General features: G+C 51.1%; 1 protein-coding gene and 1 long non-coding RNA gene across 2 annotated transcripts in view; one reads left to right on the forward strand and one right to left on the reverse strand.

Moving 5' to 3' along the window:
* The window catches only part of LOC102384269, a 33,793-nt gene that overhangs the window by 15,351 nt on the left and 4,121 nt on the right, over positions 1-14,321 (reverse strand). Inside the window, exons 3-12 of the mRNA XM_025199869.1 lie at positions 13,921-14,047; positions 11,833-12,888; positions 11,241-11,329; positions 9,705-9,831; positions 7,828-8,631; positions 7,199-7,281; positions 4,547-4,673; positions 3,948-4,064; positions 3,215-3,534; positions 2,767-2,836 (exon numbers count right to left, since the gene is read on the reverse strand). Of these exons, the coding sequence (XP_025055654.1) occupies positions 2,767-2,836; positions 3,215-3,534; positions 3,948-4,064; positions 4,547-4,673; positions 7,199-7,281; positions 7,828-8,631; positions 9,705-9,831; positions 11,241-11,329; positions 11,833-12,888; positions 13,921-14,047 (2,920 nt within the window). The remainder of the gene's footprint in view (positions 1-2,766; positions 2,837-3,214; positions 3,535-3,947; positions 4,065-4,546; positions 4,674-7,198; positions 7,282-7,827; positions 8,632-9,704; positions 9,832-11,240; positions 11,330-11,832; positions 12,889-13,920; positions 14,048-14,321) is intronic.
* LOC112549706 lies at positions 7-3,210 on the forward strand. Its single transcript, XR_003093216.1, has 3 exons — positions 7-159; positions 691-893; positions 2,208-3,210. It is a non-coding gene; the product is annotated as an uncharacterized LOC112549706 (long non-coding RNA).

Below are 14,321 nucleotides of genomic sequence, written 5' to 3' on the forward strand. Positions count from 1 at the left end.
GAGGGCCCCCCGTGCCTGCCGGACCCGCGGCAGCGGCAGCCCGGCCAGGCCTGGCGTGATCAGCAGTAGCTTGAAGCTTGGGACGATCTGCTGGCGCTGCAACCGAGCCTTCCCTGCGGGATGACTAGGAACTGCTTCCCGGCTCGACCTCTTCAGTTTGTATGCCATCACACCCTTGCTTTCCTTCCTACCCCCTGGGCTCGGGAGGGAGCACACCCGATCGCTTTGGGCTCAGTCACCAGCACCCAGGGCACAGCTGGACTGCCCCTACAGCTCCCTTTGCCTCGGGGTCAGCCTCTGCTGCTCTGGGACCCGAGTCCGGATGAAGCGCAGCCACTGGAGCGCCGGCTGGCGTCAGACAACGTTGTCCTCAAACACTGTCCCCGTCTCTGCTTGCGAACCCCAGGGCTGTTCCTAAGCTGCGTCAGCGTGGTTCTCAGCCTTGTTGTCCTTTACAGACAGCTCGACCAGCTGCACCCTGCGGGCCTTCCTGGTGGCTAAAGCCCTCTCCTGCCCCAGCACTGTAAGCAGAAACCAAGGCTTCAAGGCCCCACACTTCTCAGCTGCGCCCACCCCCAGCATGAGCTGCCCAAGCTGTGCTGTGGCCTTTTACAGCACCTTTCTCCAGGGCCCGCTCCCCTGAGCATGATAGCAGTAACTCAGAAAGGTGCTTTTCCATCTTCCTTCCAGCCTTGGAAGATCATACCAGGAGGCTCCCTATTGTCTTCACAGGAAGCATTGGGCAGCGCACTCTATGCCCCCGGACATCAGCCCTCTGTGACCTGGAACAGGTGAATGCAGAAGGAGAAATTAGCACAGAGGAAGCAGGGACACTCTGCTGCCATTTGGAGGGACACAGCCAAGGTTGGCAAGGACACTTTGTACCAGACCAGGTAGGACAAATCACAACCCCCTGAATCAGTGCACTTGTTGACTGAAGGACTTGGGTTGTCTGTAGCCCCCTTTGTAGTGCAGTGTTGCAATGCCATACACTACTGCTGTCAAACTCCTCTGGGCTGAACAGGTGACACAGGGCCAGTCTATGGACCGTAGGTGCCCCACGGACCCCTTCTTACCGCCTCTGCTCCATGTGCCAGGACAAACACACATGGCATGTGCCCTGTCCAGGCTGAGACCCATGCTGCATGTGCTACTGGCTCCAGCAACTCTGGGATGCACGCTGCAAATGGCACCTGCCCAGGCTGGTCCTGGATAGGTGTCACCTACAGTACAGGTTTTGAACTGGTTGGAGCAGCTGCCACAGGCAGCATGCATCCAAGACCAGCACCACACACGTGTAGCATGCAATGCAGGTCCCAAACCAGCTGGAATGGGTGCTGTGCATCTCAGGCCCTGCCCATGGGGCAGTGCAGCATGCACCATGTGCAGCACGTAGGTCAACCCTGAGACCTAGAGGAAACACCAGGGGCTAAATGATGGGGCTTCATGGGCCCAGTTCAGCCTACAAGCCCTATCTGTGACATCCCTGGCCTATGCAACGTGGAAGGGTTCTAGTGTTCTCTCTAGTATATCCAAGAGGGGACCTGGGACTTTCTTGTGCCTGTTCGTTGGCCCAAGACTGGCAGCTAGAATAAATTGGCACAGTCTGGGTACAGTGAGGAGCACTTGACTGAAGCTAGACAGGAAGGGAGATAGCACCTTCCTCCAGGGCCACCTAGGCTCAAGATGACCTCTATGCTCTCAACCCAAATCTGTCATAGCCGAACTCTGGTTTCCTTTAGTGAGCTTGTCACAGACTGAGGTCTTAAGACCGACTGCAGGGACGTCTTAAAAGCAGCTTCAGGGGAACACCTTTGAGAGCCTCCCCAGCATGCTTCTGGGATTGGAGCAGGTCTGTGGGCACAGGGGGTGGCGTCAAGGTGAGCCATGGTTTGACCTGGCCTAGCTGGGGAATGATGCCCTTGCTGTGTAGACAAGACTAACCCTCCATTTCTGCTCTGGGAGCCCCTGTGCCCCACCTCAGGCTGGACACTTTGCTAGTTAGAAAAACATGTACAAGTTGGGTGCTGCAGTGCTCATGGGTACAATGCCACTATCCCCTTGTGAATCCAGCCATTTCTAATACTGTAGCTGGGGGTGGAATTACCTTTCCTTCTGCTGCCAAGGGGAGGGCAGGCAGCTCAGGCAGATGGGAAGTAAAACCTTTTTGCCCAGTGACTCAGCTTTACTCTTTTCCCCCCACTCAGCCAGCTCCATCCACAACAGCACTGGGCAGTTCTCAGACAAATGTATTTAGTTCCATGAAATACCAAATCCATCATCATCGTCAATATGTGCTGCTAACCTTCACTGCACGCTCCCAGCCTGTTTGATTCCCCATCCCCTTTGCCCAAGGCACAAGTAACTCATGGTCAGAACACTGCGGTACAGAAGCTAAGGGAACTCAAATGCTTTGGACAGGCAGGGACAGTTTGTGTAGCAGCAACTACAATATTGAAAGCTGTACAAGCATCTTGTGTTTCACACCGTGATCCTGATCCTGCTTTAATATAGTCACTACATTGCCATTCAAGAAGTACACCACCCAAAGGCTAGAGAGACATTTCTGAGACAGGGCCCCCTGATGCTTCCCTCAATGATATCCTTCTACATAACCCAAGGGACCATAGATCTGCTCAGAAGCAAACTGCAAGCGTCAATTCTACCTCTTCTCTGAATAGAAATTCATGGAACCTGCAGAAGTACCTCCTACTGATCCCATTGCTGACTTTCCTTGGGCCTGGAACAACAACTCTCTGCTCTTACCAATGATGCTGCCTCCTCTAGTCCCCACCAACTTGTTCTCATTGAAACCCAACCCACACTGATCCACAATCTTCACACAGGCCACCCATGAGTGAAGCAGACTGCAGGTACTATCCACTCTTCTATAGGGATTCTTTTGTGCCTAGTAAGGTCTTAGTTTGGACAAAGCTTTCCCTGCAGGGTTTCCAGGGTCTCTTGCCTTGTGGATTTTCTGATGCCTAGTAGGTAGTCACTACTGCTGAGGCTTTTCCCACAGCCAGTTTCACAGTTTCTGTCCTCTGGATTACACAATGTGCAACAAGGAAACTGCTTCAAGCATCACCTTCTACATTCAGGGCATGTGTGTAGTTTCTCTGTAGGAATTAGATGATGGGCACTAAGCTAATCCCTCTTTGTAAAGCTTTTTCTCAAGTCAGGGCATACATGTGGTATCTCCCTGAGTGCATCATACGACAAGCACACAGCTTTGATATGTGTCAGAAGCTTCTCCTCCATAATCATTCAGTTGCTCTTCACTGTAGGTTTTTGACAGTCCCATTACAATCCTCCAACCCTCCCCCTGTAAGGGTGATTTCCATGGGCTCCTCTGAGGGACTATTTTCTGCTGCCTCTTCAGCTGCTCCTGACTCTCTTCAGCTTTTTCCTGCTCAGAGACCTGGGAAATGTCCCCTGCAGCTCTTCCCAGTGACGCTCCATCTGCTTCTGCTTGCTCAGGACATAGCTGCTGGGGATTCCTTTCCTCATTCTCACTCACTGTTCCAACGCCGGCTGGGAGAGAAAGACACAAGAGATGGAGAGAGAGAGGGGAGAAACAATGCAGACAAGAGTCACCGCCTGAGCTAGAGGCAAAAGGGCTTTCAGGAAAAGAGTTTCAAAACAACTGCAAGAGACACTGAAAAAAAATCAGGGGCTGGCTCCTTCTCAAACCCTTTGTCTGAAAAGGACAAGAGGATCCATCCTGCCTCCACGTCCCACCAGGCAACTCGGGAGGCGGGGGGAGGAGAGAGGGGGGGAGAATGAGTCACACTTGCAGGCAATCCAAGATTAGCATGTGTCATGAGGATACAGTCCTTACATAGGACAGTCCTGACCTGAGACGCTGAGGGGGCTCCTCTGGGGCCCTGGGGGAGAATCCCACTTGTCTGGGTCAGTGATGGATATATTCTCTGGCCAATCCTCACCTGTGTGAATGTCTCTCGGGGCATCCCTTCCCTCTGAGCCCTCTTGATCTGGGACCCATGGCTCTTCCCCCTGTTCCAGGTGGGAGATCATGTCCGGTTTGGGAACAGGAAATCCAGCTCCAAGGAAAGAAAAGAGGCAAGAGCAGAGTGTTACAAGTGTCAGGGGTCTCAGGGAGAGGAATGTTTCCCCTTCAAAGGAGATTCAGGGAACACCACATGTTGGGCCATTTCTCTCAGGACTTTGGCACACAACATGGCTGTGCAGCTTCTTCCTTCCTTCTAACCCAGCTGAGACTGAGCCCTTCCCTGAGCCAACTCTGGAGAGAGAAAGGGACACAGGAAATATCTGTCCACAGGTCTCCACATTTAAAAACAGCAAGAAATGCACATGCCCAACCTCTACTTTGGATGCTTTGGGATTGGATTAGCACTCCCACATTTCTGCCAACTCTCTTCTCTCACAGGACAGGCTGTGGAGGGGAAGGTCTCCCTATCCAGAGTCCTGGGGACCCCTGAAATCTAAGCAACCAGGAAAGAACCCCTGAGCAACCCCCAACCTGGGTGCACCAGAGGCCCCCTGAGGAGGCAGACATCCTTACCCAGAGAGGCCACTGTCTCATAATTCGCCAGCATGACGTCCCTGTAGAGGGATCTCTGAATGGGATCCAGCAGAGCCCACTGCTGCTTGGTGAAATACACAGCTACATCCTCAAATGTCACCAGCCCCTGAAATAACAAGAGTCTACTTTCAAGGGAAGAACAAGGTGGGGGTGGGGGGGAGGAGCTGGAAAATCCCCTTCCACAGAGATCATGGAACTTCTGCTAGGAAATGAGAGAATTTGATTAAACCTTTTCTTAGCAACAGACACTTGAGTAGGGAGACCCAAATGCACACAGCTGTTGATTAGGCTGATTTTGTCACCCTGCTCAAAATTGTCAGCTGTGGTTTGCAAAACTGTCCCAATGATCTGGGGAGGGGAGGAGCACAATTAAAACAGTTTTAATCAAGATGGCAACACTGCCCTATACTTCTCAGCTGTGGAGTGAGGATTCCCCTAGTAAAAGAGGGCCACAAGCTCCTCTTGCTGTCAATGTTGAAGTTCTGCCTTCCAAACTTGTGCCCTGAGGAGTTGATAGGACTTCTCAAAGATGTGGAAGGAGACAGATGTAGCCTATGCCCCTTGTTCTGCAAGTAACCTGAGGCTCCTGGAAGATATGTCAAGCCTAAGAGGCTTCTGGGAGAACCTGCTTTTTGTTGCTGCCTTGCAAAAAGCAGTTACCTTCAAGTAACTTTTTAAGATTGTGAAACAATATAAGAATAATCTATTCTATCTATCACAGAGACTATCTATCAAATCTAGGATGACAAGCTTCAGACAATAGTATAACATAAATAGCTATATTGCTGAACACTAGAGCTGAAGTCAGCATTACGTATAGACTAATGCAAAGCAGCATATATCTGGACTGACCACAATAGGGAAGGGAGAAAACATATAGAATGAAAGGGAGAAGCATGTGGAAAACAAATGGTTAAGGTCATGTTGCAACTGAAGCTGACAAGCTGACAGCTGAGGAGAGAGGGGCTTTTGAATTCTAAAATAAGAAGTAAAGAAGAGAAGGAAAAACACAAGTTTGGTCAGGTAGTCTGGATAAAGAAAGAAGATACAAAGAGAAGAAATCATTTGAAGTACAGTGGAAACTGAGTGGGATCAAAGGCATCAACCAACCACAGGCAAGGGCAAGAAGCTCCCTTGCCTGCCAACGTATCCTGGGCAGCAACACTGCCGAGCAATATATCAAATGTATCTTATCATTTTGCTTTGTTTTGTTTAATCTGTCAACAAATCCATGTATCCTGTATGACTCCAGTGATCTGAGGTCTCATTTACTGTAGCTCCCCAGCTGCCTCAAATCCACCTGCGGTTCAGGTATAACAGGGAAACAGAGGATGGCGGGGGACAGGAGCAGGGTGCATGGCAATGTGAGGAGTTAGAGACAAAGAGAAGGGGTCTCCCTCTCATCTGTAGTAGAACAGCCTCAGATTGTATGAAGGTGAGTGGATGCACACGTTCACCCTCTCTCTCGTGGCCACGTCCTACCTCGGAACACACCAGGGACATATCTAGATGAGTGTGCACATGTGGTATGCATGACTGTAAACATACCTGCAGGACTGCACACTGAACATGCCACACATGCAGGCATTATCCATGTTGCTAATTTGCAGCACAGGGGGAAGGGGAAGGGAAAGGTCTGACGCTGGGAGATCCCAGTGTAAAAAAACCCCATGCCTAAAAAAAGCAGGATGGCACACCTGCACCACCCAAAACCAGAGCCTGGCCAGCCAAAACCACACTCTGGTTGCTGGCCAAGCTCCCTGCTGCTGGATTGCCATGGCTGCAGCTTCCGGATACTGGCCCCAGCCTCTCTTACCCCACCCAGGGCAACATGCCCTACGCCAGAGCACACAGGCATGGGTGTTCCTTGGGGACAAGGAGCAGCAGCACATATTGTGCTGCTGCTGCTGTTTGGCCCTGGGGAAATGCATGTATCTGCTCATGGGGACATACCTCAGGAGGTCAAAGACTCCCTAAACTCACAGCCCAACTGAAGGGAGATACCAGTCAACCACAGTGGCCTCTGGGTGCCTGAAATGGGCTAACTGGATGGGATACATTCCAACAGTTCAGCAAATGTTCTGGCCAAAGGGAAGCCACAAAAGCCTGATTCATGGGAAAACCAAGGACAAACTATGCCTATTTAGGGTTGCAAGGAGAAGAATCTCTTCGCAGGTCCCCTCCCTGCCTTCATTTGTGCATGTTCTCAGAAATACTTAGAAGTGTACTCCACAGGAAGCCAGTCTGATCTCAGTTCCTTACTCAACCACCAGCACAAACTGAAGGTGAAGGGGATTGGACAGCAAATTAAGCAAGAACAAAGCTATGTGCCAGTTTATTTCACCCTGAGGGTCACAGACAAATGCTGGTTGGCATCACCTGAGATATTTTCCACATGCAGCCAGTCGCCAACCTGTTTCTTAGCTGATGGGTAACTAAATCTATCTCTATGCAAATTGGTGTCTGGTACGAGCTGTGCCCCCTGGTCCCTCCACACTGGTTTGAGGCATGTAATTTGGTTCTCACGGCAGAAGGGCTTCCACTCCCCAGTCTCCTTTGTTCCTGTACTGATGCCACCCCTCAGTCACCCAGAGCAAGCCCCCACCAGGAAACTGCCTGACAATCCTTCACCTGGACCACAGCAGTCACTTCCTTTTCCTGTCTCTTGGAAATACGGGATGATCTGGAGCCAACTATGGATGTAACTCTGGAGCCTGTCATTGGAGAGAGAAAACAAGGGGAGAATTCAGAAGAGGCTTCAGTCCCTGCTACAACCCAAATCCTCCCAGGCTTCATTCATTTCTGGAAAAAGCCCTGAGAGCAAAACTGGCCAGAAAGAGACCCTGGTCCTCCACACGGGTGGGTCTTGGGGTCTGAAGCAAATGCATCTCAGTGACTCACATCTTTCAATTGTATGTTCCCTTTTCCACATGATCCCTGCCAACCACTGACTCCTGACACCCAAACCATCCACCCCACCTGCTGCCTGAACTCACACCATTTCCCACTGATGCACATTCATGTCTTGCAGCAGCATAGCACAGGCCCATCAGCCCAATACGAGAGCTCCTTCCACTTTCTACCCTTGAGGCAGAGCTGGGAGGGGGGAAGGGAGGGGCGAGGGAGGCACTCATCCTTTCACTCTTCCTAGCAACACCACACTAGAAGGGCCTCATCTGTGTGGGTGCTCCGAGACTGAATAAAGGAACACATCTGAGCAAAGCTGTCCCCACGTTCAAGACACAATGACAGTTTCTCACCTGTATGGATGTTCTGATGTTGAATAAGTTTCTCCTTGTGCATGAAGCTCCTCCCCCAGTCAGGGCACGTGTATGGTTTGTCTCCTGTGCCAATGTTCTGATACCGAGTAAGACTGGGCCCCGACTTGTAGGTTTTCTCCAAGACAGGACACACACACGGCCTCTCTGCCGTGCAGAGCCGCTGATGATGAATAAGAGAACATCTCAGACGGAAACTCTTCCCACAGTCAGCGCACACGAAGGGTTTCTCTCCCGTGTGGATGCTGTGGTGTTCAAAAAGGTTTCTCTTCCGTCTAAAGCTTTTGCCACAGTCAGGGCAGGCATAGGGTTTCTCTCCTGTATGGATGCTCTGATGTTCAATAAGGTTACTCCTCCGCCTGAAACTTTTCTCACAGTCAGGGCACATGTAGAATTTCTGTCCCGAGGGGATGCCCTGAGGGGTCAAGTGGATTGAGCTAGCATCAGTGCTATTTGGATGTGCAGAAGGCTTTGAGCTGCCTTGGAATATTCTGGCACATTCAACACATTCCCAGGGTTTCTCTTCACTGCAGATTCTGGAGTGGATTGTGGCTCCATTCCCGTGCCCAAACCCTTGTTCTCCAGGACCGGATTCAATTGGTCTTCCCTGGGGGAGCTTTCCCTGCTGCCCACCTAGTCTGCATGGACTCTTATGGGCTTTTCTCTGCTTGGGACACTGGTGAACATTGCCTTCTGCTCTTCCTAGGGCTGTCCCAGGGAGTTCTGCATGCCCCCAACAGCACAGCTGGGGATTCTCAGCCTTGTTTTCCTTCACAGTCTCATTGCCTAATGTAAGAGAAAGACAGCAGACATGAGGTCATTCCTTGGGCTGAAAGACATGGGAAACTGTGAAAAAGAGGCAAAAATCTAACAGTCAGAAAGACCAAAGATGCAGAGCTGAATCCCTCTGGAGCCCTAATCAGGAGGGAGAGGGGACTCTATGTCCTATCTCCAAACCTGCAGTAGGAGGGACCCTCAGAGAGTATTAGATTGGGAAAAGTCCTTGAGTGATACCTGTCATGGGGATAACAGCATTTAGTCAGTCAATTGAGACCTAAGTTAGATGAGGCAGAAACACAGATGGGGCCTGTAGGGCCCTGATGGGAATCCCAGGTATTTGTGCCAGTCATGGATGCCATCAGTGCCCATTTATCTGATTCTCCATCTGAAGACCTGATGATCTGGAACCCATGGACCTCCTCCCCATTCAGACAGGAGATCACACAGGATATAGGAACTAGGAATCCAGCTCCAGCAGAAGCAACAAGGCAAGACCAGCATTTCACAGCACTAGTGACACAGAGTGGGTTCCAGATAAGGTGGGTGGGCTGGTCTCTCTGGATTATTCAAGGACACGGGGAAGGTCCCTGGAAACACTTTTGAACATTGAATGACCCACAGGAGATGCACGATTCCCTCTACAGGAAACCCGAGTATCTCCACACACTGAGGAATTCCTTTCACAGTTCAGCTGTGTAGCCTCTCACCTCCTCCTAATCATGCTGGGACCTCATCCTTTCCAGGCAAGGGACCAGTCTTGGGGGAGGTTAGGAGGGACATACAACATCTGTGTGTGCAAATATGCAGCTAAGGTAACGAACACCCAACAAGGCACATACCCCAACCTCTCCCTGGGAAGTTTTAGAGATGATGGATTTCCATCTCCATTTGATACCAGAATCTCTTCTCTCATAGCATGGCCAGTGGAAGGAACAGTCTGCCTATTCCAGGGCTCTTATAGATTATGCAGCCGATTCCCCTGAAATCTAGGCAGCCATGGAAGAACCCTACCCAAAAACCAACCTATCTGCTTCAGGGACCCCACAGCTTCTAAATCCTGAGGAGAAAGGAATCCTTACCTAGAGACACCAGAGTCTCATTATTTTCCAGCATAACATCCCTGCACAAGACTCTCTGACTGGAGTCCAACAGAGCTTGTTTCCCCTCAGGGAGACACACAGCCACTTCTTCCAAGGTCACCGGCCCCTGAAACAAGAAGTTTCCACATCTCAAGCATCTATTGCTGAGACATGATCCCATATGCCCCAGACCACGAAGGGTGAAAAACCCCTTCTTCAAATTCCAGGGAGCTTCCACATGGGAATGAAGGAATTTGAGGAAAGGGGTTTGTGGCAAGACCAGAATGCATGCATTTTTATCACCCTTCTTACAACTATTAGCTGTACTTTGGAAAACTCTGCCATGAACTTACCACTCTGGGCACAGGAATTATCACCCACTTGCTCTTGGTCAATATGGTCACTGTGAGCAAATCGTTCAAGGTGAATGTGGGGGTTGGGGGGATTATTCATGATGCCCACAATGCATTAGGTTTGTCTCTCCTGGGAGTGAGGATGCCATAAGCACCATCTCTCTCTACAGGCAATTTCCTGCTTTGGACAAACAGCAGGGAGTAAACTGCCCCCTGAATTTAATGCCTGATTGAAGGGAAAAACCAAAATCAACTCCAAATTACTTTAGTAGGCCCCTGAAACAAGCCAACTGCATGGGACCCATTCCAACGTTTCAGAGAATGTTCTGATTAATGGGAAGCTAGAAAAATCTGATGTAGAGAAAAATCAGGCTGGCATGGTATCCAAGTGGGCTGCAGGTACAGGAATCTTTCTGGGGGTCCCCTCTCTGCCTGTGCTTAATCACAGAATCATAGAAAAGTATGGCTGGAAGGGATGTCAGGAGACTCTAGTCCAACTCTCTGTTCAAGGAATGACCATCCCTATCATAACCATGCCATACAAGTTCTTGTCTAACATATTGCTAAAAATATACAAACAACTCTGTTGTACAACTACAAGGTACACTGCCCCAAAACAGCAAGAACTATGGAACTTTTGCCTTCCTCTGTAGTGGGGGCAGGGGTGAGGGAGCGATCTACAGTGTAGATCTCCTCAGTATTGAGCAAGGATGGGAGTGGCATGTCCTCACCTCTTCAGCACCATGAGGTTGAGGGGAGGAACTATTGGAGATGCCTGCAAATCTATACCCCTGCATGCAGCTGCTCTGATCCCAGTTCCTCATTCAACCACATATGCACCCAGGATGTGGGCGAAATGGACATTATTCAAGAACAAAACTATGTACCAACTATTTCCACAGTTGGGTACAGACACGTGCCAGATGGCATCACCCAAGATGTAGCCAGTCACAGTCTAGTAATGACTAAATAAATAAATCTCTATTTCTATAACAATATTAATTGGTGTTTGGCAGCCAGCTGCACCTCATGGGTTCTCCACACTGCCTTTGTAGTGCATCTTTTGCTCCTCATGGCAGAAGGGCTTCCATTTCGTTGTCTCTTTTGGTCCTTTACTGACTGGCCCTACCCTCACCAAACAGCCCTCCACTCTTCCCTGCGAAACTGCCTGACAATCCCTCACCTGCTCTGGTGCCACTGCAGCCAGTTTGCTTCCCTGTTCCTTGGGACTATGTGGTGATCTGGAGCATAGCGTGGAGATTGTTCTGGAGCCTGTTGTCGGAGACAGAAAGCAGCAAGGGGAGAAATCAATAGGGGCTTCAGTCCCTGCTAGAGGGCAAATACTCATGGGTTTCATTCCTTGCTGGATAAAGCTTTATGTATGCAATTAGCGAGAAAAAAAACCTTGTCCTCCATGCTGGGGGTGGGGTCTGTGGGACCAAGGAAGATGCACCTCAGCCACTTACATCTTCTCTCTGCGTCTTCCCTTTCCCACTTGATCCCTGCCAACCAGCCACCCCCATAACTCAAGCCATCCACCCCACCTACTGTCCAGAACTGCACCACCCCCCACTTGCAGCAGAGCAACCCAAGCCCTTGGCCCTGCAGTGTGAGTTCCTGCAGCCTTTAGCCAGGTAGTAGGATCTGGGGAGAGCTGAGGGAGACCTTCACCCTGCTGGTTTTTCCCACACACAGAAGGGTGCTTGAAGGCTGAATAAGGGAACTCATCCAACCAAAGCTGTCCCCACAGTCAAGGAACAATTTGGGTTTCTCACCTGCGTGGATGCTCTGATGTTGAGTAAGTCTCTTCTTGTGAATGAAGCTCCTCCCACAGTCGGGGCACACATAGGGTTTCTCTCTTGTGTCAATGCTCTGTGGAGCAGGACTGGGCTGCTGTGGGTCAGTCTTCTCAGAGCCAGGGCACGCAGAGGGACTCTCTCCTGGGCGGAGCCTTTGATGATGAATAAGAGAACACCGCAGACGGAAACTCCTCCCACAGTCAGGGCACGCAAAGGGTTTCTCTCCTGTGTGGATGCTGTGATGCTGAATAAGGTTTCTCTTCCGTCTGAAACTTTTGCTGCAATCAGGGCAGGCATAGGGTTTCTCTCCTGTGTGGATACTCTGATGTTCAATAAGGTTACCCCTCCGTCTGAACCGCCTCCCGCAGTCGGGGCACACATGGGGTTTCTCCTCTGTGCTGATGCTCTGATGCAGAGTAAGACTGGGCTGCGACTTGTTGGCTTTCTCAGACACAGGGCAGGCATAAGGACTTTCTCCTGGACGAAGCCTTTGATGATGAATAAGGGAACATTTCAGGCGGAAACTCTTCCCACAGTCAGGGCACACGTAGGGTTTCTCCCCTGTGTGAATGGTGTGGTGTTGAAAAAGGCTACTCCTCCGTTGGAAACTTTTCCCACAGTCAGGGCACATGTGGCCTTTTTCTTTTGCGTGGATGCTCTGAGGGGTCAAAAGAGTCAAGCTAGAGCTGACATCATTCTGATGCGCAGAAGGCTTGGAGCTGCCTTGGAATAGCCTGGCACATTCAACACATTCCCAGGGTTTCTCTTTACTGCAGATTCTGGAGTGGACTGTGACTCTGTTCCCATGCCTGAAGTCTTGCCCTCTTGTACTCGAGTCAACCTCTGTCCCATTCAGGAGCTTTCCCTGCCACTCCCTTGGCCTGCACTGACTCTCAAGAGCTTCTTCCTGCTTAGGACCCTGGGGAACATCGCCTTCAGCTCCTCCCATGACTATCTCATGGAGTTTCCCCTGCTCCAGTCCAGGATGCTGGGGATTCTCCACCTTATTTGCCCTCATGGTGCCATCACCTGCTGAGAAACAGGGAAGGGAGGAGAGAGAGGAGGCAGACATGAGGCCTTTCAGGGGCTGGAGGGAGAGAGGAAATGTGAAAGGAAGACAAGAAACTCAACTGCCAGAATTGCCAAGTGATTCCCTCCGGAGCTCATCAGAGGAGGATGAGGAGGGGGAGGAGACCCTCTGTCCTGCCTCCAAACCCAAGACAGGAGGGACCCTCAGCTGGTGGGCAAGCAGCACTTAGCTGATCAATTGAGACCTGGGTAGGATGAGGCAGAACCAAGTGAGGGCTCTGTGACTGCATTAGATGGTGTCTATGGCCACATATTGAACTCTTCACCCACATGCATCTCTCTCAGGATCACCCTTCCCTCGGAGCCCTGATGATCCGATACCCACAGATCTTCCCCCACCCCATTCCAGCTGGAGATCACAGGGGATCTGGGAACTGCAAATCCAGCTCCAGCAGAAGGAATGAGGCAAGAGCATGATTTCAGTGCTAATGACACAGAGTAGGGTCCAGTGATGCTGGGCAGATGTGTGCCCCTGACTAAACCAGATGGGAAAGGATCCTGGAAGCCCTGTTGGGGATGAGATGGTTTCTAGGAGACGTCTAGTTCTCCTTACAGGAGATCTGGGGAACTCCACACACACTGGGGCATTTTTTCAGGGCTCTGGCACAGCCCTCCTGGGCAGTCTCTTACCCCCTCCCAACCCAGCTGAGACCTCAGCCCCTGCAAGCACAGTGCCAGCCCTGGGGACAGCAGGAGGGACAAGACATCCATGCATAAAAATGTGCAGGTAAGTGAAAAACGCCCAGCGGGGCACACAACCCAACCTCTCCCTGGGAAACTCCAGGTTGGGGATGGATTCAGAGCTCCACTCCCTCCCAAAATCTTATCACCCAGGGCAAGGATGGTGGAAGGAGCAGTCTCTCACCCAGAGTTTCTACAGATTGTATGGCCAATTTCCCTGTTATCTAGAGGGACCAGCTTGTCGGCTTTGGAGACCCCACGGCTTCTAGCGCCTGCGGGGACGGGCACCCTTACCTAGGGAGAGCAAAGTCTCCTCGTTCTGCAGCATGACGTCCCTGCCGAGGGCTCGGACTGGAGTCCAGGGGATCTTGGCAACGTCCTCGCGGAAACACGCAGCCGCTTCCTTCCAAGTCCCCAGCCTCTGAAACAACAGGAGTCCTCATCTTGGGCACCAGCTGCCAAGACACCATCCCACCAGTCCCAAAACAAGAAGGGATGAGCAATTCCCTCTCTCAAGACCCTGCGCTAGGGAATGGGGGGATTTCAGGGAAGCTTTCCTTGACACCAGACACACAATGTGGGGGGAGCCCCGAATGCAAGCAGCCTCCTCCCAGTCACCAGCTGTGATTTGGGAAGTTCCCTACAAACCCGCACTCAGCCACAGCAAGCGCCGCCGGGCACCTCCCCGCAGCGAG

The sequence above is a fragment of the Alligator sinensis genome, unplaced genomic scaffold, assembly GCF_000455745.1.
Source record: "Alligator sinensis unplaced genomic scaffold, ASM45574v1 scaffold1097_1, whole genome shotgun sequence".
Taxonomy (NCBI): Eukaryota; Metazoa; Chordata; order Crocodylia; family Alligatoridae; genus Alligator; species Alligator sinensis.